Consider the following 26,047-nt stretch of genomic DNA (forward strand, 5'->3'; position numbering starts at 1 on the left):
TGTGTAATTTTGTTTCCTGCTTAGGATAAATGCCACAGAAACTGTTGTGATGTTGAGCATAGCTTAAATTGTAATGTACAGTGTTTGTCAACCTTCCAAATGCTGGGACCCTTTAATACACTTCCTCATGTTGTGGTGACCCCACATGTGGGCATATCTGCATGTGGGTGGACCCGTGTGGGCACAGATAGAGGAGTGGTGTCTCGGTTCCTAAGATCATTGGACATATGGTCTTAGGCGACCCCTGTGAAATGGCCATTTAACCCCCAAGTAGGTCATGACCCACAGGTTGAGAACCTCTGGTTTACAAGGACAGCACTATGGGTAAAATTCAAGTGTTGGAGTGAGTGGTTTTCTTGTTTCATAAAAAGGTGAAATGTTGATTGATGGCAAACCTCGTTCAAGATGTTTGACAACTTCCCAAATGGACAAAAACGTCAACTTGTAGTGTATTTGGAGTTCGTTCCACCAGGTGAAATTGTTCATCGACCTTTCTATTTAAAGTTCTGAAAAGGTAGCATAATTGTGTGAAACAAAAAAAGGTCTAATTTTTTTAGAATGATTGGGGCAGGGAATGTATGGATGTGCTTTATACAATTGATGTATGTATATGTATGGATTGTGATAAGAGTTGTATGAGTCCCTAATAAAATGTAAAAAAAGAAAAAAAGTTTTAAAAAATTGAATCATAAAACAGAAAATAAAGGGAAAAAAAAGGTCTAATTTGTGGCAGGCTGGGGACTGGTTATGCCACCATGAAAATGCACCTGAGCAGCCATCTATGTGTGCCAGTTTGGGGCAATAAAACCAGCATTCCTTTTCTGCTCTACGTACCTTATTCACCTGACCTCGCTCAGTGCGACTCCTTTTTGTTTCTGCAAATGAAGAGGGACATGAAAGGACAGTGATTTAAGGATGTAGCAAAGGTGAAGAAAAAAAAAAAACCAAGGAAGGTGCTGTCAGCCATCCAAACAGATGAGTTTGAAAAATGGAATTGAAGATTTGATAAATGCATTGAGTGTCATGGAAAGTATTTTGAAGGTGATAAGGTTGTTTTGTAAAAACAATTTAAATACATAGCTTTGAAAAAACATTCTGGTTTTTTTTGGTACTCCCTCCTATGTACATATATGTAAGTAAAGCATTTGTGTGTGTGTGTTTACATTAGTCTGAGTCTCATGATGGTGCATATAGTTAACTTACACTGTTGCTAACTGAAAACATTGAAGTTTGAATCCACATAGAAGCCTTAGAGGCACCTCAAAAGAAAGGTCTGCAATGTACTCCCCCAAAGCACCCATCAAAACCCCTATGGAACAAAGGCTGACACACAGGAGGTTGCTATTATTTGGAGTTCAGTCAGCAACAATTGATTTGCATTTGAGTTAAAGTGCCAAACGCAGGTAGGTGGTAGGCCTTAGAAATCAGAACAGTTAGCCTTCATAGTTGATCTGGATCAAATGCTCAGAGTGTCATAGAGAAAGATCTCTTCATTTTGGATTTTTAAACAACCTTGTGGATCTAAAAGCTCGCTGCCGTGGCTCATACAGATGCTGTTGGACAGCACAGTACTGCCCCTGCCACTTTCCGAGGCTAACTCTTTACTTAATTGAAATCCCTGTCTTTCTCCCGGGAGCATCTGGCGGTTTTGAACTGTTGACCTTGCAAGCTAGCAGCCCAATGCATAGCCACTACATAAGAGAATGAAACAGAGGCTTTATTCTTAGGATAAGGCTGTATTCTTTTTGTTGCATGACTTATTTACCAATATATAGTTTTTTTCTTTTTCTTTACTTCCTTAGCACATGGCATCCAGTAACATGGTACCTAGGTTTTATGCCTCATTCTAAAAGTAAAGCCTCGGTTTCATTCTCCTACAGGTTACTACACAACTATGGTCCAAATATCCAAAATTACCTGAGCACCTACATTGGTAGACACTGCCTTGGGTGTTGGGAATACCAAAACCTCAAACCAGTCATTGCCTTCAAGTTGATGCTGATTCAGTGAGTGTCTGAGACTGCAATTGTTTATGGGAGTAGAAAGCCCCTTCTTTCTCCCACAGAGCGGACAGAACTGCTGTCCATAGAAATCTCAACCCAACGTGTAACGATCTTGTTGGAATACCAAAGTGTGCAAGGAATAGCACCCTGTGGCATTGTCAGGATTAGAAGAGCTGCACTTGTCACGGTAAACAGGGATGAAGCACTGCTATTTTCTGTGCAGATAATTCCGAGTAATTCACATATGTATTTCATTAAATATTAAACAATTCAGTACTCTGAAAAATAGTTCTATACACATTGCTAGATTCACCTCCAAAGAAATTGAATTTCTTTATACTGCTACCTCAGGGGTATATCTCTTCTCTTCTAAGGAATTCAATATATAGATAGATATATAGATATAGTTTTGCTTGTTAATTTAAAAAGCATGTGGTTGTGTTTCTTTAATTGCTATCAAAAGCTTCATATATTTATTAGTATTCTTTTTTTTCTTTTTCTTTAGTTCCAAGCACATGATACATAGGTAGCTTTCTCAGGTAAACCGCTACAGCTGGGTCTGATGGGTCCAGCTGTGTGTCAGCTCACTGACCTGAATTCCCTCATCCAAAATTTGAAAAAAATAGGACTATTGCCCCAGGGTCATTTTAAGGATTCAGTGAATCAATTTAAGCGAGTTGATGTTTATAAAGTAAACTATATGCTTTTTAATATTAAAATATTAAGTTTCTAGTTATCTATTTCTCATTTGTCTTTTATTTTGTACTTACTTTTCAGTTACTAAGCAACCAGAATTTAATAATGAAAGATGGCATTTTTTCCCTCTCTCTGAAAATTAAATCATGCTTTGATTTTTTCTACAAGTTTTTCCCTGTTAATACTTTCTATAATAAAATTTGAAATTATTTTTTGTATATGTACAATTTACTCCAAAATGTCATACAGTAGTACATGCCCTAAATGTCTTTCCCATTTCCTTATGGTAACAATGGATGTTGTTGTGTTTTTTATTCCCTGCGGTTCTCAGTTTATTTCCAAGAATTTGTTTATTGCTATAATCACCAAGGTCTAGCTTTGGAATTAATTACAGGCTTAGACTTACTGTTCAACTACCTAATTCCTTGTTTGTGTCTGCGAGTTTATATCTAATTTTCTTTCTCTACTTACCTATTTCATGGCCTTGAGAAATAATTTTCTTGGATTTCACTAATTATAAAATGGAAAATTTCAGGAAATGATTCTTCTGTGAGTTTTATGCTTCTACCACCCCTTCTTAAGTATTTCTTGTGAGGAATTTGAATTCTGGGAGAAAACAGAAATGGCAGTGGCTGTGGTTTTTAGCTTGATGGATGAGCTTGTTTGTTCCCTGGGTATACCAAAGCCTAAGGCCAAGCCAAATCCTGGTCACTAAGTCAATGTGACACAGCGTGGCCTTACATGGGGTTTCTCAGGCTTGAAATCCTTATGGGGACACACGGCCCCGACTTTCTCCCACATGGTGCTTGGTGGATTGGGCTCCAACCTTGGAGTTCGCAGCCCAACACTGACCAGTTAGCCCCACCAGCGTTCTTTGAACACAGGGGCATATATACTAGATGGCCGATAGACGCCTTCAATTACATTCCTTTCCTTAACATGCAAATATTAAAAATTGTATTACTCCTACATACTTCCAATATCTTTCTAGCCCTTTCTAAAAACACGGCTAAGATGATTTTTATTGTTTTCCTCCATTTCAGGCCCTTGACCTTTATGGGTTCACAGACAAAAAGAGTCCTGTTTACTTCCCTCAGGCCTTCAGCGCGCCCCTTCCGGGTCTCCAACCATGACAGGAGCAGCAGGAGGGGGGTGATGGCAAGCAGCCTGAGGGAGCTCATCAGCAAGGTATGTGCTCCCACCGCCGGCCTGTAGAAAGCCCCTGACCTCTGAGGGCCAAGAGTACTAAGTTAATGCAAACACAGAAATGTTTGCCCCACATACGATGTCTAACTTGTCAGACCTACTGTCTCTAGAGGAAACATTATTACATTTCTGCACCATTGAAGGCAGCTGCAGATCCGTGTTCCATCAAAGGAGCCATCAGCTTGGTCATGCAGCTTTGTCTCCATAGAGACTGGAGGAAAGCAGCACACAATACAGCAATCTGTATTTTGGTTAGGAAGCACAGGATCCTTCATTCAAGACTGTGCCCAGGGCACCAAATAAAGGAGGATAAAACCTGACAGAAAAAAATTGGGGGTGGGGGGTTTGGGTAAAATTACCTATGAAATTAAGTAAGAATTCAGTTTCCTGAAACCCAGCAAGGGAGGTCCCAGGTATCCCCTTGGCCTAGCAAAGAAAGCCCTGGGCAATTTCTAATTCCCCTTTAGCAATTCTAATTGCAAAGGCTGAAAGCATACAGGTTTATAAGCTTTCTATAATTACCATTTCCAATATCCATTTTTTTCTCACACATTATGTCTGTAACAGTAGGTAGGAAAAATCAATATAATCCTAGTATAGCCATATCCAAAACACAATTAAAAAAAACCCAAAATGCTCAAGTTCAAAATTCTCTTAGACTGTTGTATTTATATGCATATGACCCTGGACTGCAGGCAGGGTGAATCCAGTGGGGCTGGCTTTCTTTCTTTTTTTTTTTTAAACATTTTATTAGGGGCTCATACAACTCTTATCATAATCCATACATACATCAATTGTGTAAAACACATCTGTACATTCATTGCCCTCATCATTTTTAAAACATTTGTTCTCCACTTAAGCCCTTGGCATCAGGTCCTCTTTTTTCCCCCTCCCTCCAAGCTCCTCTCTCCCTCATGAGCCCTTGATAATTTATACATTATTATTTTGTCATATCTTGCCCTGTCTGATGTCTCCCTTCAGGGGCTGCCTTTCTATCAGTCATTTTGGTTAAATAGTTCAACTTTGGTCCTGGGCCCTCCAACAGCAGCTGTTGTTTGAACCATGAGTGAGTCAAAGCTTCATTCCCCTGCCCACTTTTTCTTCCTCTCACAAACCTTTGTGCTCCCATCCCACTCCATACACTGATTGAGTCACCCACCTGAAGGCTATATGTGACTTCTGGCTTCACCCAGAGGAGAATCCAGCTGTACAACCAGCCACAGCTGATTGTCATTAGGCAGATGTCAGATATGCCCACCATCCACTCTGATGATTTGTTTCTCTAAAACCCCACTTTCTCAATACCAAATTGTGTTAGGCTGAGTTTTCTAGAAAAATGACCAGGACAGTTATATGTATACATATACATACTCCTATGCATGTTCATACATATGAATGAAGATTACATGAAGAAAAAAAATTTATATCACAGAGGTAGCCCAGTCCAACACAAGTCCATGGATTCAATGCTAGCCAGAGTCCCCTTCATGCAGCTGCCAGCTGACCAAGCAGGGAGATAAGTGGGAAGTGGAGATATCACAGACCAGTGGATGCAGAGTCACATGGATCCGAGGTCAGTAGCAATGTGGCAGGGCAGTGACAGTTCACAGGGTCGGTGCTTCTTGTGGGCCCACAGAGCCAGAGCCAAATGCAGAATTCAGGTCAACAAGATGACAAGGGCTAGAGAGAGAGAGAGAGCATCTTTTATAACCACCACCACTCCCTGCCCCAGGAGATGTCATTAAGTTGCGACCTGAGTGATAGGTTGGACTCTACTCCTACCTTCCCACAGGTGCAACACATTGACGTGAAATATAACCATCACAACATGTCCGGATTTGAGTGAAAGGGAGGAGGCAGAATCACGGAGGGAGAAGAGCAATCAGTGGAGGGGGTGAGAAATAAGACCTATGGGGCTGTGGGGAGTTTGTGAGTAGTTTTTATTACTGAATGCAGAGTTAATGGTTAGAAATGTAGCCTTCCATCTCCTGACCTAATTCACAATTTTAAAAAATCCATGAAGAAAAAAGAAGGAAGCATGCAGATACAGTCTCTTCAATGACAGAAGCATTCCGATACGTCCCAGAAGACACAGGCTCTTCAGGAACCATGCATGCAGAACGATTCTTTGCATCTGTAAAGTTAGCAATTTTAAAAATGTTCTGTTTAATCACTTAGGTCATTAACAACGTTTCCTTTTTCTAAGCCATACAGACCAACTAAGGTATATCTTTACCTTCATGCTTGACCAAAATCAGCCAACGCTTTTGAAATATCTAGCCTAATGTTGTCAGTGAGTGGTCAAATAGAAGTACTTTGCCTCATTCTGTTTCTCTGATGCCAATGTAGACCCTGGATGCCCTAGTTATAACCGCTGGGCTAGTCACTCTGGTGCTGGAGGAAGATGGCACTGTGGTGGATACGGAGGAGTTCTTTCAGACTTTAGGAGACAACACGCATTTCATGATCTTGGAAAAAGGACAGAAGTGGACCCTGGTAAGCAAACACACAGTTATCCAAACGAGCTACATTGAACCTGTAAAAATGCATTCTCGACGATGGTGCTGATTTGCCAACTCTAACTAAATACATGTGCCTTGGCGTTAATCTAATAACTGTAACCATACTCTTTAAGTCAGTCTTACAGTATTTTTAGGAAACAGCATCTCTGTAAACTTGGGCTACATCATTTCAAGCAAATAATTTTGTGGGGAAAGCTTTGGCCGATGAGTAGCTACAGATCCTTTTAAAATGTGACGATATGGCTTGCTGATTCTAATTTGCCTTAGGAGACCAGAGAAGCTAATATAACCAATGAAGTTAGTGTGTGTGTGTGTGTGTGTGTGTGTGTGTGTGTGTGTGTGTGTGTGAATACAACGATTTAAAAAAGTAAATACATAGAAGAAAGTCTTCTATGTCAGGGGCAAACTTTAGATTCTATACCTTGAAAAAGCCTTAAAAATAAAGCCTTAAAAATATTAAAACATTTTTTACATGTCTAGCTGAGCCTTCAAGAAAGGGAAATTCTCAGAGACCGATGTTGTCCTTGGAGACAGTCCACAAGCACTGATGTTGCAGTTTGCCTTTGAGCACCCACTGAGCCTTGACCGACGGTGACTGTAGTGTTATGATTTTAGCTTCAGCTTGGGCGTAGGTGACACAAGCTGGGGCTGAAACACAGTGGGGATCAGATTAGAGATGCTTACCTAAAGCAAGGAATCGTCAAAGTCTCCCCTGAGACTGTGTGGCCACAAGCTCAGGATTTAGTCATTTAAAGAGATCTGGGAGGGGTGTCGACTGAAGTATTTTACTCATTGAAATCTCATTATGCAAGTAGTCCCTCCCCGAGTCCTCAGGATCCAGAATTGTTAATGTCCCAGATAACCAATAAGAGCAAACACCCATGGGCTCCGGATGAACATCAACCAGGCCTCAAAGGATTTCTATACAAGTTCACGCAAACATGCGATGCCAAACACACAACTTTAAGGGCTTGTGACACTATATGTAAGAGTGAACAGAAATTAAACCAGACTTGTAAAGATCAGATACAGAATACAAAGTAATCACATATATATCATATTTTTTAATGTTCAAAGAACCCCAAAGTAAGAAGAAATAAGAAGTAATAAATAAGGACTAGACAGGTTTTAAGGAATAAAACAAAATACTTAGAAAATGAGAAGTACAGCGATTGAAATAAACGGAGACACAAGTTAGAACTGAAGGAATAACAACAGGCCTAGAAGGTTTGTCTGAAGAAGGGGCCCATGATGGAAATCACAGTCATAACTGGGGATATCTCCTATCTGGCCACTTGGCATCCACAGAATAGGGAAAGGTTTTTTGTTTTGCTTATATTAAATAAGGCACAGTGCACAAACCATTAAATAATATGTATGAAATCAGCTCTATTAAGAATTTTAATCATTAGAAAACCAACCAAACCTACCACCATAAAGGAGTTTTAGCTTGCATTTCATCATAGCCCCAATCTAGTATAAATTAGTTCTTATGATGTCCTCCTACTTATACTTACCTCTTTGAAAAGATCACTGAAGATATGGATGCTGTATCAAAATGTGGCGAAGAAATCAAATGATACCTGACTATCAGCAAAATAGCATCTGTGGTCTTAAAGGCTCATCTTAAATCAAGTAGGCATCCAAGGCAGGTGTCAGCTAAGCCCACACAGAAGGAGTGCTCCAGCCTATTTGATCCATGGATTGTAAATAATAAAATCCAAGACCAGAGCGGGGAACTGCATCAGAACTTAATATCTGGGCACCGGGTTTTCAGAAGGCTTTGGATGACTGTGAAGGCCCCAAATGCATTTGCAGTTTCCTTGTGTATATTAAGCCTCCGTAGACTCCTCTCTGACATTGGCTAGTGATGTGACTAGCTTTGCTATCAGACATTTGAAATTAGATTTATGTAGATGTAGTAAGGTTAAATTTAACACCTTATCATTTGTTCCCACTTTTGACCCACTTTAAATTTGTTCTAGTCTTTATTATTTTCTGCCTTCATTTTGATTGAGCTTTTTCTCTTTTATTTTATTGTTATTGGTTTTCTAAAAAAATGTTTTATTTATATAAGATATAGCATATGTAAGTGTATAGATAGTAATTGGATTAATAGTTTCCCAGGGTTATGGTAGGTGAGATAATTGGAAAACCAGGAGCTACTAATCACAAGACCGAAGAAAATATTTTAAAATTGATTGGGGTGATAATTGTATAACTCTTTTTTTATCATTTTATTAGGGGCTTATACAACACTTATCACAGTCAATGCACACATCAATTGTATAAAACACATTTGTACATTCATTGCCCTCATCATTCTCAAAACATTTGCTCTCCACTTAAGCCCCTGACATCAGGTCCTCCTTTTTTCCCCTCCCTCCCCACTCCCCTTTCCCTCATGAACCCTTGATAATTTATAAATTATTATTTTGTCATAGCTTGCCTTGTCAGACGTCTTCCCTTCACCCACTTTTCTGTTGTCCGTCCCCCAGGGAGGAGGTCACACGTAGATCCTTGTAATTGGTTCCCCTTTTCAACCCACCCTTCCTCTATCCTCCCAGTATCGCCACTCACACCACTGCTCCTAAAGGGATAATGCACCCTGAATTCCCTGTGTTTCCAGTTCCTATCTGGACCAGCGTACATCCTCTGGGATAGCCAGACTTGCAAGGTAGAATTGGGATCATGATAGCGGGGGGCGAGGGGGAGGAAGCATTTAGAAACTAGAGGAAAGTTGTATCTTTCATCGTTGCTACATCGGACCCTGACTGGCTTGTTTCCTCCCTGAGACTCCTCTGTAAGGGAATATCCAGTGGCCTACAAATGGGTTTTGTGTCTCCACTCCACACTCCCTGCATCATTCACTATGATATGATTTTTTGTTCTGATGATGCCTTATACCTGATCCCTTCGACACCTCATGATCGCACAGGCTGGTGTGCTTCTTCTATGTGGGCTTTGTTGCTTCTGAGCTAGATGGCCGCTTGTTTGACTTCAAGCCTTTAAGACCCCAGACACTATATCTTAAGATAGCTGGTTACCATCAGCTTTCTTCACCACATTTGCTTATGCACCCATTTGTCTTCAGCGATCATATCATGGAGATGAGCATACAATGATATGATTTTTTGTTCTTTGATGCCTGATAACTGATCCCTTCAGCACCTCATAATCACACAGGGTGGTGTGTTTCATCCATGTGGGCTTTGTTGCTTCTGAGCTAGATGGCTGCTTGTTTGACTTCAAGCCTTTAAGACCCCAGATGCTATATCTTTTGATAGCCGGGCACCATCAGCCTTCTTCACCATATTTGCTTATACACCCATTTGTCTTCAGTGGTTGTGTCAGGAAGGTGAGCATCATAGAATTCCAATTTAATAGAACAAAGTATTCTTGCATTGAGGGAGTATTTGAGTGGAGGCCCAATGTCCTTCTACTACCTTAATACTAAATCTATAAATATATGCACAAAGATCTATTTCCCCATCCTCATATATAAATATATTTGCATATGTGCATGTCTTTGTCTAGACCTCTATAAATGCCCTTTGCCTCCCAGCTCTTTCCTCTATTTCCCTTGACTTTCCTCCTGTCCCACTATTATGCTCATTCCCCACCAGTGTTTCAGCAATTCCTCTTGGTTACATTACCCTTGATCATACCCTACCAAGCCCCCCACATCCTCGTCACCACTGATTTGGATAACTGGTTGTTCTCTTGTCCCTGGGTTTGTTAACACCACTACCTTTCCCCCACCTCCTCCTCTCCCATGTCCCCCCGCGAGCTGTCGGTCCCGTTGTTTTCTCCTCTAGATTGTTTATCCAGCCTATCTTATTTAGACAGACCAGCGGAGATAATAACATGCACAAAAACAAGACAGAGCAAAACCAAGCAACAATATACAACAAAACAACAACATACCAATGACAAAAAAAACCCCAAAACAAAACAAGGGAAAAAAAGCCTGTAGTTAGTTCAAGGATTGTTTGTTAGCCTTTAGGGGTGTTTTCCTGTCCTGTCTGTTGGGGCACCACACCCTGGCCTCAAAGTCTACCTTCAACATTCCATGGGGATCTTGCTGCTCTGTTCCCTTGCTGTACTGTTGCACCCCCTTAGTGTTTTGCCTCGGTGTGGCAGGATCAGATCGGATACAATTCCCACACTGTCTTTGGTGTTGTCCCCTGTAGGTCTATGGGTCAGTGAGGGGCGTCATGTCTCATAGTGGGGCTGGTCATGTGGTCCTCTCTGTGGACTGGCTGCTCTAATTGGGAACATCGTCCTCAAGGCCTGGTGGGCCATGATGTGCTCCACTCTCTCCTCCTCCCCCTTCATCTGCTCCCTTGTGTTCCAGTCAGGTATGTCCCTCTCCTGGAGCTGCAGATTCAATGCCGTCCTTTGAAATACATTCTTCTGGGGGGAGGGGGATTGTACAACTCTTTTAAATATGTTTAAACCATTAAATTACATGATGTAGATTATATTCAGTAGAATGTCTTTAAAAACTAGAAGACAACATCACACATACACATAGACACCATATGGAAAGTAAAACAATCAGCCTCCAAATGAGAGGAAGTATTTGCACCAAAGCCTGACAAAGGTTTCATATATGGAAAATTTTAAGTTAGCGATGGAAACAAGATACAATTGAACAACCAACAAGAAACTGAACAAAAGTCAAGGATAAACCAAAAGGGCAGCGTTGGCTCAAAAGCAGGAGGGACAAATAAACTAGATGACTGTAAATAGAGGGCCTAACGAGGAAATGGAGAAAGTGGAGATGATTTGAGAGGACTTAAGGCCATCAAACAATCTGTGTATGAATTGTTGATTGCCAAACTGATTTGCTCTATAAACTTTTACCTGTAGTATAATAAAATTAAAAAGACAGGGACAAACATCTGAAGAACAGAGAATGAAACAAGGGGAAGATGGATAACTTTTCGGTGATTAGGGAAGTAAAAGTTAAGACCATAATACTCAAGTGAATGGATAAACAAAAGGGGATGCAGACATATAATGGAATATTGGTCAGCCAGGAAGAGAAATGGAGTCTTCCTGCATGCTGCACTATGAATATAGCATGTGATGGAGCTTGAAGACATGGGCTGAGTACAGTAAGTCATCTCAAAAGGTGGAGATGCGCAGCCAATTATCTTACAGGCTGCAGTAAGTCAAACATGTGAAAAACAGTTGAATTGAACAAAGTGTGATAGATGACATATTTACAGTAAGAACAACAAAGAGTAGCTGCCAAGGCTGCTGATGTGCAACCAAACATCTTATGGGTTTTGATTTGGAGATTTCATCATGTTTTCATGAGACAGAGCTCTGATGGCATTGTGGTCACACATTGGGCTGCTGTCCACAACATCAGCAGTTCAATGCCACCAACCAGTGTGCAGGAGAAAGACGAAGTTTCCTATTCCCATAAAGAGAAAGCAAAATTTTTGTTGAAGATCATCCAAAGGTTGCAGCAGTACATCGACAGGAAGCTATCAGAAGTGTAGGCTGGATGCAGAAGATGTGGAACAAGGAGTATCATGACTGATGTCGATGTATCGTGGCTGAAAGCGGAGAAAATCAGAAACATGTTTACTTGTTTTTTATTGACTATGCCAAGACAACTGATGGTGTTGATCCTAACAAATTATGGATAACCTTGAGAAGAATGGGAAATTCAGAACATTTAATTGTGCTCATGCAGAACTTGTACATGGATCAAGAGGCAGTTGTGTGAACAGAGCAAAGGAATACTGCATGGTGTAAAATCAGGAAAGGTATGCGAGAGGGTTTATCAAACCTATTCAGTCTGTATGCTGGGTAAATACTCAGACAACTTGGCTTATATGAAGAAGATGTGACATCTGGATTGCAGGAAGTCTTGCTGAACCCAACCTTGCTAGCTGAAATTAAGGAGGACTTGAAATACTTGCTCATGAAAATCAAGGATTGTGGTCTTCCATATGGTTGCAACTCAATGTAAACAAGATGAAAATCCTTACAATTGGGCCAATAGGTAATGTCATGATATAGGGAGAGAATGTTGAAATTGTTGAGAATTTTGTCCTGCTTAGATCCACAATCAGTGCTCATGGAAACAGCAGTCAAGAAACCCACAGACATAATTAATTAGGTAAATCTGCCACACAGGTCTTGTTAGAGTATTTAAAAGCAAGGATGCACCCTACCTAAGCCATAGTATTTTCATTTGCATCAAGTGCATGTGAATATTAGATAAAGAAGACCAAAGAAGAATCAATGCATTGAGTTGTAGTAGAATGCTCAAAGTACCATGGACTAGTAAAAGGACAAATAAATCTGTTTGAAAGAAGTACAACTTGAGTGCTCCTTAGAGACAAGGATGACAAGACTTAGTCTTACATACTTTGGACATGTTGTCAGGAGAGACCAGTCCCTGGAGGAGGCCATCCTGTTTGGTAAAGTGGAGGGGCGGTGAAAAAGAGGAAGGTCCTCACGATGGATTTACATGGTGGCTGCAACAATGGGCTCACGAGCAGGAACAATTGTGAGAATGGCACAGTACCAGGCAATGTGTTGTTGTGTCACTGTAGGTCAGAAGCAACTTGACACACAGCAACAACAGCAAGAGTAACAAAGAGTTCCAGTTTTGGAAACCCAGAGGTGGTTCTGTCCTGTACTATGGGCTGACTGTGAGTTAGAATCAACTCTATGGCAGTGAGTTTGGTGGGGTTTTTATTTTTTTAATTTTTTATTGTTGTTTCCAGAGAATTTCCAGTTAGTGAATTGGGCAACTACTGTGTTTAGTGCTTTTTCTTATGTAGTGCCAGGGGTCTTAAGAGCTTGTATATAGCTATCTACAGTACAAAAATTGATCTCTGTTGGCAGAGAGAAACAGAAAAAAAGAGAGACAAGAACAGGAAGAGGAAATAAAATATGTGACTAAGTGACTCCAGGAACACTGCCCCCTTTGTTGTGAAACCAGAAAAACTGGAAGATTCCTAGATTCATTAGTGAATATTGTGGTCAACATTTCTTTAGAAGAAATCTTACCACAAGGAGAAAAAAGCCACAAAACTTTAAATTATTTTGGAATCTAGATTTTCTTTGATCATAGAGGCTGGACAAACCTTAAATTCTGATTTAAGCCTTAAATCAAAAATTCTACTAAAGATACTACAATCCACAGGCCAGCTACCACAACAATTACCTGGTCCCAAATGTCAATAGGCTGAGATGCAGAAATTCTGCTATAATATGAATATCTATTGTAAAGAAGTTAAAAATGAGAAAAATTAAAATATACATTAATGAAAATAATAACATAATACAGGATAACATACATATGAATATTACTATCTAAAAAATCACTAAAACAGTGACATAGTTTTTTGTTAAAAAAAATCATTTTTAGGGGGGTTCATATAACTCTTAGCACAATCCATCCATCCATCCATCCATCCATCCATCCATTGTGTCAAGCACATTTGTACATTTGTTGCCAGCATCATTCTCAAAACATTTCCTTTCTATTTGAGCCCTTGGTGTCAGCTCTTCATCCCCCCATCAACCCTTGATAAATTATAAATTATTATTATTTTGTCATTGTGGTTGGAAGGGGGGCCAGCCCCCCACAACTAATCATGGGTTCAATAGGCACAGTTGTACAGTTCAGACATATAAATATTACATTAAAGTCATTGAGAGCATGAGAGATAAAAGAGATGAAATAATGGAGTCAGACACATTTCATAGTAGCATGCTCACCTCAGCCAAGCTTGGTGGTCCACGTGGAGAGAGGAGGAGGGGATGAGAGGTCAGGGAGGAGCCGAGAGAGTGCTCTTTATTGCTAACCCAGGCCTATATATCTTTGGGGCCATGTAAGCCCACTAATTACAGGTAAAGACATATGTCACTGGAAAGGGTTATATAGGTTATACAGCAACAAGAGGAGGACAATCTAGGGATATACATGCAATAAGAAGAGGAGGGATTGGGGGTATACATGTGACAAGATGGGCGGATCCTAAATAATGGACAAGATGGGCGGATCCTAAATAATGGATGGCAGCCTAAATAATGGATGTCACTGAGCCAGTTTGATCTGTTCTCTGGATCTCCATAGAAACCATTATCAGTAGGGTGTGAACCCCACCTACAGGAACCAAGCTAATGGTCAGCAAATCTTTAGGGAGTAGCCCATTGTCCTTAACAGCAGGGAGTGGGGGCCTACCTTTCTGGCAATTGAATACTTTCAGGGAGGTTGTCTCTAAGCATTTGACCTCCTACCATATGCTGACAAAAAGCCCCTAATATTTGGCATGTATTTGGGGGAGACAAAGCTGGAGGAAAGTCTCTTTACAATCCTACATGTCATGTCTTACATTGTCCTATGTCTCCCTTCACCCACTTTTCTCTTATCCCTCCCCAGGGAGGGGGTTATATGTAGATCCTTGTAATCAGTTTCCCTTTCTACTCCACCTTCCCTCCACTCTCTTGGTATTGCCACTCTCACCACTGGTCCTGAGGGGTTCATCTGTTCTGGATTTCCTGTGTTTCCAGTTTCTATCTGTACCAGTGTACATCCTCTGGTCTAGCCAGATTTGTAAGGTAGAATTGAGATCATGATAGTTGGGGGTTGGGGGAGGGGGCGGATAGAGCATTTAAGAACTAAAGGAAAGTTGTATGGTTCATCATTGCAACATTGCACCCTGACTGGCTCATCTCCTCCCTGAGACCCTTCTGTAAAGGGATGTCTAGTTGCCTACAGATGGGCTTTGGCTCTCCACTCCACACTCCCCCTCATTCACAATGATATGATTTTTTTTGTTCTTTGATGACTGATAACTGATCCCATCGACACCTTGTGATCACACAGGATGGTGTGCTTCTTTCATGTGGGCTTTGTTGCTTCTGAGCTAGATGGCTGCTTATTTGTCTACAAGCCTTTAAGACTCCAGATGCTGTATCTTTTAACAGCTGGCCACCATCAGCTTTCTTCACCACATTTACTTATGCACCCACTTTGTCTTCAGTTATCTTGTCAGGAAGGTGAGTGTATGGAATGCCAGTTTAATAGAACAAAGTCTTCTTGCATTGAGGGAGGTCTCTTTGTTGACCCTTAGGAGTGTTTTCTGGTCTAATCTGATGGAGTGCCATGCCCAGACCCCAAAGTCTATTTTTGGTATTTCCTGAGCACTTCCTTGCTCTGCTCCCTTTGCTGTTCTGTTCATGCCCTTAGTGTTTTGCTTTGGTGTATTGGGGTCAGATTGGGCACAATTCCCACACTGTAGTGACATAGTTTTACATTTTAAAAATCTCTTCACTGCCTAATGTAACAGAAGACAAATTCTCTGTTTCCAGATTTGATCTCTTTGGTGAAGTATATGAAACAAATCCGACTCAACTAGATATGTAAATTGTAGGCAAAGGAATAACTTACTGGCCTTTTCAGATAATTGTGGATTTCCTTTTTTGATACTGCATCAAAAACTCAACGGCTGGTATTTCCATAAGGAGTCCTGGCACTCGGGCTTAGGCATTATCCTGAAGCACAGGTAGGTGCTGCAAACACACCGGCAGCCTCACAGGAGAAAGATGAGACTGTGGACTCCAGCAAATACTTACAGTCCCAGAACCCCCGCAGCTCTGACAGCAACCTGGTTGGGATTCGAGGCTGTGTTTCCAGACTTGCCAGAAGAGCCTCTTAAAGCTGCCTACTTCCTAACTGGTCAGCAGATCAAACCTGTTGAGGGAATCTTCTCTGTTTTATGCTTTTCACACTTACTTCTTGAGTGCAAATGGCAGGTACTTTGATCAGTGAGGCCCAATGAATTTGACTTAGACAAGAACTTCCACCAAGGAATAGCCATCAGATGTCTCACATCCTCAGCTTTAAGTCCTTAGAAGCCTCCAAGAGGGACCAGACTGCAACCCAGTGCCGCAAGGTGTGAATGCAACGTTCCGGCGGCGTGGAGTAGAGAACCAGTGGAGAGGTCTGGGAGGCTGGCCTCAGTGCCAAATACTAAGTGGATGCCAGCCCCTCCCCCCAGAAGAATTTATTTCAAAGGAAGGCATTAAATCTGCAGCTCCAGGAAAGGGACATATCTGATCAGAGCACAAGGGAGCAGATGAAGGGGGAGTAGGAGAGAGTGGAGCATATCCTGGCCCACCAGGTCCTGAGGTCGATGACCCCCAATTAGAGCAGCCAGTCCACAGAGAGGACCACATGGCCAGCCCCACTATGAGACATGACGTCCCTGACTAACCCATAGCCCTGCAGGGACAGCACTGGAGACACAGTGTGGGAATTGCACCAGACCTGATCCCACCACACCTAGGCAAAGCACTGGGGGAGTGCAGCGGAACAGCAAGGGGATGGAGCAGTCCCCAGGGAATGCTGAAGGTGGACTTTGGGGCCAGGGCATGGTACCCCAACAGACTGGACTGGAAAACACTCCTAAAGGCCAACAAACGATCCTTGAACTAACTACAAGCTTTTCTTTCTTGATGTGTTTTGTTTTTTTGTCAGTGGTTTATTGTTGTTGTTTTATATTGTTGCTTGGTTTTACTCTGTCTTGTTTTTGTGCATGTTATTATCTCTGCAAGTCTGTCTAAATAAGATAGGCTGGATGAACAAGCTGGAGGAAAAACAGCAGGACCAACAGTTTCAAGGGGATGGGGGACCAGGGGAGGTGGGGGGAAAGGAAGTGGTGTTAACAAACCCAGGGACAAGGGAACAACAAGTGATCCAAGTTGGTGGTGAGGTGGGTGTGGCAGGCCTGATAGGGCATGATCAAGGGTAATGTAACGAAGAGGTATTGCTGAAACCCAGGTGGGGACAGAGCAAGATAGTGGGACAGGAGGAAAGTCAAGGGAAATAGAGGAAAGAGCTTGGAGGCAAAGGGCATTTATAGAGGTCTAGACAAAGACATGTACATATGCAAATATTTGCACATGTACATATATATATGGATGGGGAAATAGATCTATGTGCCTATATTTATAGGTTTAGTATTAAGGTGGTAAATGGACAATGGGCCTCTACTCAAGTACTCCCTCAATGCAAGAATACTTTCTTCTATTAAATTGGCATTCTATGATGATCACCCTCCTGACACAACCTCTAAAGACAAAGTGGGTGAACAAGCAAATGTGGTGAAGAAAGCTGATCGTGCCCGGCTACCAAAAGATATAGCATTTGGGGTCTTAAAGGCTTGAAGGTAAACAAGTGGCCATCTATCTCAGAAGCAACAAAGCCCACATGGAAGAACACACCAGCCTGTGTGATCACGAGGTTCCGAAGGGATCAGTTATCAGGCATCAAAGAACAAAAAATCATATCATTGGGTGCACACCTCCAGGATATGATCGCTGAAGACAAATGGGTGCATAAGTAAATGTGGCGAAGAAAGCTGGTGGTGCCTGGCCATCAAAAGAGATAGTGTCTGGGGTCTTAAAGGCTTGAAGGTAAATAAGTGGCCATCTAGCTCAGCAGCAACAAAGCCCAAATGGAAGAAGCACACCAGCCAGTGCAATCAGGAGGTGTCGAAGGGATCAGGTATAAGGCATCGTCAGAACAAAAAAAAATCTTACCATAGTGAATGAAGGGGAAAGTGCAGAGTGGAGACCCAAAGCCCATTTGTCGGCCACTGGAGATCCCCTTGCAGAGGGGTCTAGGGGAGGAGATGGGTCAGTCAGGGTGCCATGTAGTACCGATGAAGAATACAACTTTCCTCCAGTTCCTAAATGCTTCTTCCTCCCCCCCACCTCCCACCCCCAACTATCATGATACGAATTCTACCTTGCAAGTCTGGATAGACCAGAGGATGTAAACTGGTGCAGATAGGAGCTGGAGGCACAGGGAATCCAGGGCAGATGATACCTTCAGGACCTAGGGTGTGAGTGGCCACACTGGGAGGGTAGAGGGAGAGGGGGTGGGAAAGAGGGAACCAATAACAAGGATCTACATGTGACCTCTTCCCTGGAGGACGGACAACAGAAAAGGAGGTGAAGGGAGATGTCAGACAGGGCAAAATATGACAAAATAATAATTTATAAATTATCAAGGGCTCATGAGGGAGGGGGGAGTGGGGAAGGAGGGGGAAAAAGACTACCTGATGCAAAGGGCTTAAGTGGAGAGCAAATGCTTTGAAAATGATGAGGGCAAAGCATGTGCAGATGTGCTTTACACAATTGATGTATGTATGGATTTTGATAATAGTTATATGAGCCCCTAATAAAATATTTTTTTAAAAAGCCTCCAAGAAAGTAGCTATTGGAGACTTAAGGAAGAATGTGGGAGAGGAGTCTATTTCTTCTTTAATTACTATTGGATTATGGAAATCAAGATGCTCAGGTCATGAGTAGATTACTTTTGTGATGGTTTCTTGATGTTGGTTTAAGAGAAAAACAATGAAGACCCTCTCACTGTCATGGAGCAAAGGCTGACTCATAAAGAACACCCTGCCTAAACATTTACTGGAGTAGAAAGCCCAGTCTTTCTCCTCTCAGAGTTGTTGGTGGTTTTGAATGGCCAACCATGAGGACTGTAGCCTGTGTAATCACTACACCACCAGGGCTCCACTTAGGGAGAGTAAATCACACTGTAAATGCTAGAAAGAAATATGAGACAATGAAAAAGAATTGCACAAGGCAGGCATATAGGTGAAAACCCATTTAGATTCTTGTCATCTTAACTGAAATAGAGTGACCATAAAATTTGTCATCTTTTGAAGTGAAAAGTCCATCGACAATCACAATGGTGTATAATCACCCCCATCCATTATCTATTTCCAGAGCTTTGTCATCATCCCAGTCAGAGACTCTCTCATTAAGTGATGACGCTCCATTTTCCTTTCCCCTTTGTCCCTGGAAACTTCTATTTGGCTTTCTATCTCTATGAATATCCTTATTGTAGATCCTGTATATAAATGTAATAATCAAATATCTGTTCTCTCCCTCTGTGTGTCTGACTTATTTTAAGTTTCTTCTATGTTGTAGCATATTTAAGAACTTTATTCCCATTGTGGCAGAGTAATATGCCATTTTATGGATACACCACATTTCTATGTATGCATTCAACTATTAATGGAGTCTTGAGGTGTTCTCACCTTTTGCTTGTTGTGAACAGTGCCACAGTGAATATTGGGGTACAAGAATCTGTGTGATTTTCTTCCTTTCTTTTAAAAAAATCATTTTATTGAGGGTTTGTACAACTCTTATCACAATCCATACATCCATACATTGTGTCAAGCACATTTTCACATTTGTTGCCATCATCATTCTCAAAACATTTTCTTTCTACTTGAGCCCTTAGTATCAGCTCCTCATATCCCTCCTGTCCCCACCTTCCCTCTCTCACAAAACCTTGATCATTTATAAATTATTATTTTTTCATGTCTTACATTGTCTGATATCTCCCTTTACCCACTTTTCTGTTGTCTGTCCCCCAGGGAGGGGGTTATATATAGATCATTGTGATTGATTCCCCCTTTCTCCCTCACCTTCCCCTTCTCCTCCTGGTATCTCTGCTCTCATTATTGGTACTGAGGGGTTTATCTGTTCTGGATCCCCTGGATCCCAGCTCTTATCTGTACCAGTGTACATCCTCTGGTCTAGTCAGCCTTGTAAGGCAGAATTGGGATCATGATAGTTGGAGCAGGGGAGGAAGCCTTAACGAGCGAGAGGAAAGTTGTAGGTTTCATTGGTGCTATACTGTACCCTGCCTGGCTCATCTCCCCAAGATCCTTTTGTAAGGGGATGTCCAGTTGCTAACAGATGGGTTTTGGGTCTCCATTCTGCACCCTTCATTCACAATGATATGATTTTTTTGTTCTTTGATGCCTAGTACCTGATCCTATAGACACCTCGTGATCACGCAGGCTGGTGTGCTTCTTCCATGTGGGCTCTTTTGCTTCTCAGCTAGATGACCGCTTATTTATCTTCAAGCCCCCATGATTTCCTATTTTCAAGTCTTTGGGGTCTATATCTAGATGTGCAATTGCTGAATTATATGATAATTCTATGTTTAATATTTTGAGGAACTACCAAAATATTTTCCATAGGGATTGGTCTTCTGAATTTTTAATAATAGTGTTTCCTAAGTGTTGGATACATGTATGCCTAAAGATGGAGCGGAGCCTCATGCACATTAGACAAAGGACCAAAATGACTCAAGAAACATCTGTACTTCTAATTATTTATGTTCTATGTGGTAGAAATACAGAAACAAAGGTATTGAGAAAGGCTTGTATTTTTAAAAGATAACTTACACTTAAATTTCAATTATATTTTATTATTGTTATGAATGAATTTAATATTCACAGTGTCCAGTGCTTCCAACCCCAGAGATTCCTGAGATGTAGGAATCAATGGTTTGAATTTGAATCCTGACTATTCCAAATCTTTTGGAAGAGCAGCTCCAGCATGTTGAGACAGTTTTATTAACTTATATTTTTAAAAGCCTTTTTTTTGGTGTGTGTGTGTGTGTAAAAGATTGTATCAGAGGGCTATTTATAAATCGTGAAATTTTCAGGGATCTCCACCTTATCATTTCCAATGTTAAAAGTCAACTAATATTTTAGGTAGACTATGAGTGAATATTGTAAATAAATGGCTTTTAGTGTTTCCAAGAATTCAGATGCCATGGGTTGGGGGTGGGGTGGGGCAGGGAGGTGATAGTTGGTAGACTATAGAACACTTGGGCTTGAGAAAACCCTGAGCAATTTCTAATTTTACCCCTTATTTTAGCCTCATGATTGTGATATGTTTGGTCTAGTTCTTCTTGTGCAATGGAAACCACTTCGCTGCAGCTGCGACTGTATTGCAGTCATAAGATGAGAGACTGATTAACTCTTCCCATCAAGGAACAATTCTCTTCAAGGAAGGAGCAGATATGTTTGTTATTTATGTGGGCATACTAAACCAAATCAAACTCCATCCTGTAGTACTGATGATCGGTTATGAACTTAGGTGTCACAGGCCAAATGACTCCAGAGTTGCTGCAGTCGATAGTGATCCCCAGGCCTTTCTTCCACAGTACCTGTGGGTGGATCCAATGGCCAACCTTTTGATCGGTGGCCAGGAGTGAACTATTTACACTATCTTGGGATGTTTTGAATATCAAAGTAATAGAGGCCTACTTTTCTGCTAAACACATTACTTGAATAATTAGCTTACTTGCCAAGGGATTTTAGCCTGACTTCTATAAGAGTCTGAAACGAATGTAAAACCAAGGGTACAATATGTAAATGCCAAATCAAGGAATAGTCTTAATGTTTCTTTGTAACTTCATTACAACAGGGCAGTAAATATACTCCAGTTTCCCAGCAGCCGAAAAAATCTGGAATAGCACGCGTCACCTTCGACTTGTATAAGTTGAACCCCAAGGACTTCATTGGCTGCCTCAATGTGAAGGCTACCATGTATGAGATGTACTCTGTGTCCTATGACATCCGGTGTACCAGTGCCAAGGCCGTGGTGAGGTAAGGGACATCAAAGGGGTCCGTCACAAGAATGTTCAAGGTCACAGACCAGAGCAACTGCGGCTAGCTTACTTCTTTGCTTCCTGGGCACAGAGCCTGAGCTTTCAGCCTAATTTGTTATTGTTCGAACACACTCTATTTTATGTTGCCTTATAACAGCTTAATGTTATGCCCCAAACTTATTTTTCAAAAGACTTATTTACAAAATAAAAACATGGACTGATCTTGAGCCAAAATACCGTCTTTTATTTTTCCACCGAAGTAAAAAACTACATAACGATTGGGAAGAACAAATTTCTTTTGAAAACTAGAGTTTTTTAAAACACGAACTCTGAACGGCAGTAGCTAAAATCGGAGCACGGGCAGCGTCTTTAATGTGTCTTTCCAGGAACATTGTTAACGGGCGTCTCCTGGCCCCATAGCCTGATGTACTCCTTCTCCGCACAGTGCCATCGCCCATCAGCCCCTTAGACAAGCGCCAGGTTGTCTGCAGGGCTTCACTCAGGAGTCTTTAGAAAACAGACTCCCAGTTGGTACCAAGACCTCCTGGAACAGTTCTGGGTATTCGAGAGCTCCCTGGCAGTCCTTGTTGCAAACCCACCCTGGAGAGCCTCTGCCACAGACCCTGCTTTGCCCACGAGACCTGTTCTTAGAGGGACAACTGCTTCACCCCTGAGCAACCTGCCAGGCGAACTCTGCCATGTGGCTCTACGTCACTTATCATCTTTAAAGCGAATTTACTTCCAAATTCTGCATGGCGGTGTAGACTCTAAATACATCTGCTTCCAGTTCTTTAATCACAGTGTCCTTGATTCTCTAAAGAACGAACTCTGTGTAGTGAGAATTGATGGAAGGAAAGAGGCTGGCAGCACAGAATGGTCTCTGAAGATACTATATAACGTTTGCAACTATTTTATTCGAGCACTCTCTGCAAATCTCTTCTGGGCAAGATTTGTCTGTAAATGTTTATCTCCTAGGGCTCTGCTATCCCCGTAAGGACTGCCCTGAGCACACAAGAGATAAAATGCTTTTGGGGATTGAGGCTGCTCTATGGCTCATGCGTACAGGAGTATGACTGCGTGTTTGACTTCTGCGTAGCCTCTGTCTTCTGTTTACTTCAGCACTAGGTGCTGATGCTCCTAAAACTATTACTTATGTAGTATTGAAATAATTTTTAAAAACCCATTTTATTGGCACTTCTTCCTTACATCATACAAGTCAAGAGTTTAATCATATCCAGGAGAGCTGTGCAATCACTATCACAATCGATTTTAGAACATTTTCTTCTCCCTTGTGGTTATTAGTATAATGATTACTTTTTAAATTTTGGCAAAACACAACAAAACATTCTCCAATTCAACAATTTTTATATGTATAATTCAGTGCCATTGATTATACTTATAGTATTAAAATGTTTATTAATTTTGCTAAAATGGTATAAAATATCTTTATTAACCAACCACCACCGCTTTCCGGGGGGACGAACAACAGAACCCAGAGGGGAAGGGAGACAGCAGTGGGTGTAAGATAAGAAATAATAGTTTATAATTAATCCAGGGGTCACAAGGGTGGGGAGAAGGGAAGGGAGGGAAAAAAGGGGAGCTGATACCAAGGGCTCAAATAGTAATTAGATGTTTAGAAATTAATGATGGCAACATGTTTACAAATATGCTTGATACAATTGATGTATGGATTGTTTAAGAGCCCCCAATAAAATGATCTTTTAATAAAAAAAAAGAGAAAAGTGAGGCATGAGTTCCACAAATTAGAATCTAATGGAATGAGGGATGTAAACCTCACACAAAAACCGGCCTTGACAAAAAATGTCTGTGGAAGGGCTTAGTTCTCAAAGGACAGATGACCACCGAGGTGCCCATCCCCAGGCCAGCGACCCGGGAGGTGTGCCCCTCGGGGACCAGCTTCCCAGTGGTCCAGGGCGAGCTTCTGCTGCTGGAGCTCGCTGGGTTGCCACCCCACCACTCATCGACGAGGGACAGAACCTTAAAAATCATCACAACCACAAAATGCTTTTAGCTACGGACCAGGTGGAGGATGCAAATTTGAGTAGAAACTGTTCTTGTTTCTTTAACCGCTCTTGCCAATCTCAACCCCGAAACTTGCACGACGTGACAAGGGCAGGCTTCACGCTCACTTGGCCTCTGGAAATGAACTAATGGGTTAAAGGGCCCTGGTCCCAGGTTTTGTAAAGACCTTCGGCCTTTTAGCTTGGCGTTTCCTTTCACAGCAACTTTGCTGAGTTCACTGATAAGCTTGATACGACTAACAGAGCTGTGACCCTAGTTGGTTGGTAAGCTTGATTCGACTAGCCAAAGTACTAGACACGGTGTGCACATTCGATTCGACCTCCCCCAGAGCTTCCTGGCTCATGAATAAATGAGTACTCACTGCCATCAAGCCTAGGTCAATTCAAAGCTACCCCAAAGGACAGGAGAGAAGTGCCCCGTGGTTTCCTGAGACTGTCACTCTCCGGGAGCAGAAAGCCTGTCTCTGTCTCTCTCCCCTCATGTCATGAATAAATAGCCACACCATATTTGAAAGTGGATGGGAAAAGCCATGCTGTTCACAGCATGACTCTGGAGTAGAAGCATTGGATCATCTGGTCAATGGGCACCTGTGCCGCAGCAGGGCCTCAGGTGACATCAGGGCACAAGAGCCGTCTTCCTCCAAGCGGGAGCACTGTGGGTGGCTGCACAGCCTGAGCCCAGAGCCCACGTGCTTGTAGGGCTCAGAGAGCTTACCCTCCACCTGACCTGTCTTCTTGTTCCCTCCTCCCAGGAGCATGCTGCGGTTCCTGTCCTATGTCGCCCAGGTGACTGGGCAATTTCTCGTCTACATGGGCTCCTACATGCTGAGTGTGCTGGATAACCCCGAAGCGCAACCTTCTCCCAGGTCATATTTCAAAGGAAAGAGCATGTTCAGATAACGCTGCACCTGGAGAGCATCACGGGCCTCTACATCCAATTCTTCACTTGTAAATAACTAAGTCCGAAAATACTTGTGCTTGGTGTCAGGGGCTGCTTGCACGCAGCTGGACACTGCGACTCAGGCCTGGTCTCCAGATGAAAGAAAAGAGGTGGCATGTTCTTTGAAAGGGGACCTTTGCTGCAAGGTGCCCTAGAAGAAGGAGGGAGGTGGGCAGGGGGCTTGTGGAACTTGGTATGTCATCAAGCAGCAGGTGTATCCTGGAGTGGCTGAGGAGTGACAGCCCATGGTCTAGGCCTATTGCCAAAATGTCATCCCCAGAATTACTTCCTTGTATCACACTCCTCTCTCTCTCTCTCTCTCTCTCTCTCTCTCTCTCTCTCTCTCTCTCTCTCTCTCTCTCTCTCTCACACACACACACACACACAGGCCAATGCTTTTATGTTCTAACTGATGTAATCACTTTTAAATCTATTAGCACTTGATACCCCCAAAATAAAGCGCTGTCGTAAGGGACTGTGTGTGTATTTATTTCGTTTTGTTTTCAGTGAGGGTCCTTCATGAGCCCAAAGGGACTGGAGCCCTAAAGGAGTTGAACTCTCAGAGGTCTTCAAGTGGCACTTCCTGTTCACTTGTTTTCTCATCCTTCTGTTCTCTCTCTCTCTCTCTCTCTCTCTCTTTCTCTCTCTCTCTCTCTCTCTTGCTTTTGTTTGTGTGTATAATAGTACATTTACTTTTTCTTCAATGGAATCCCCTGGATCTGGAATTTCCTCTGTAGAAATATTTTTTTGGTTTAGTTTTAAAAAAATTATATGATAAAATTTTATTTTAACAATAATTTTAAAGCAATAACTCTCTATTTCCCTCCCTACCTCCAGGTTCTATTAACTGCTAATCTACTTTGTTTCCATGTGTTTGTATAATTTAGATATTACATATAAATAAGATAATACAGTACTTATCCTTTTATGTCTGACTAATTAAATTCTTTATAATTTTTTTTCAAGATTTCTCCATGTCTTAGCATCTATCAGGACTTTGTTTTTGTTGATATCTGAACAATTTCCCACTGTATGACACACTACATTCTATTTATTCTTTCATCTGTTGATGGACACTATTTTAGGGTACAAAAGAGACCCCAATCTCAAATATAATTTAAGAAGAATATTAATTAACTCTTAAAAGGGACACAGACAACACA

General features: G+C 41.7%; 1 protein-coding gene across 1 annotated transcript in view; it reads left to right on the forward strand.

Annotated features, from left to right (window-relative positions):
• The window catches only part of CIDEA (cell death inducing DFFA like effector a), a 35,379-nt gene extending 9,891 nt beyond the window's left edge, over positions 1 to 25,488 (forward strand). Inside the window, exons 2-5 of the mRNA XM_075529150.1 lie at positions 3,743 to 3,887; positions 6,255 to 6,401; positions 21,719 to 21,900; positions 24,697 to 25,488. Of these exons, the coding sequence (XP_075385265.1) occupies positions 3,743 to 3,887; positions 6,255 to 6,401; positions 21,719 to 21,900; positions 24,697 to 24,844 (622 nt within the window). The 3' untranslated portion in view covers positions 24,845 to 25,488. The remainder of the gene's footprint in view (positions 1 to 3,742; positions 3,888 to 6,254; positions 6,402 to 21,718; positions 21,901 to 24,696) is intronic.
• Positions 25,489 to 26,047: the final 559 nt, after the last annotated feature.

The sequence above is a fragment of the Tenrec ecaudatus genome, chromosome 13 (genome assembly GCF_050624435.1).
Source record: "Tenrec ecaudatus isolate mTenEca1 chromosome 13, mTenEca1.hap1, whole genome shotgun sequence".
Lineage (NCBI taxonomy): Eukaryota > Metazoa > Chordata > Mammalia > Afrosoricida > Tenrecidae > Tenrec > Tenrec ecaudatus.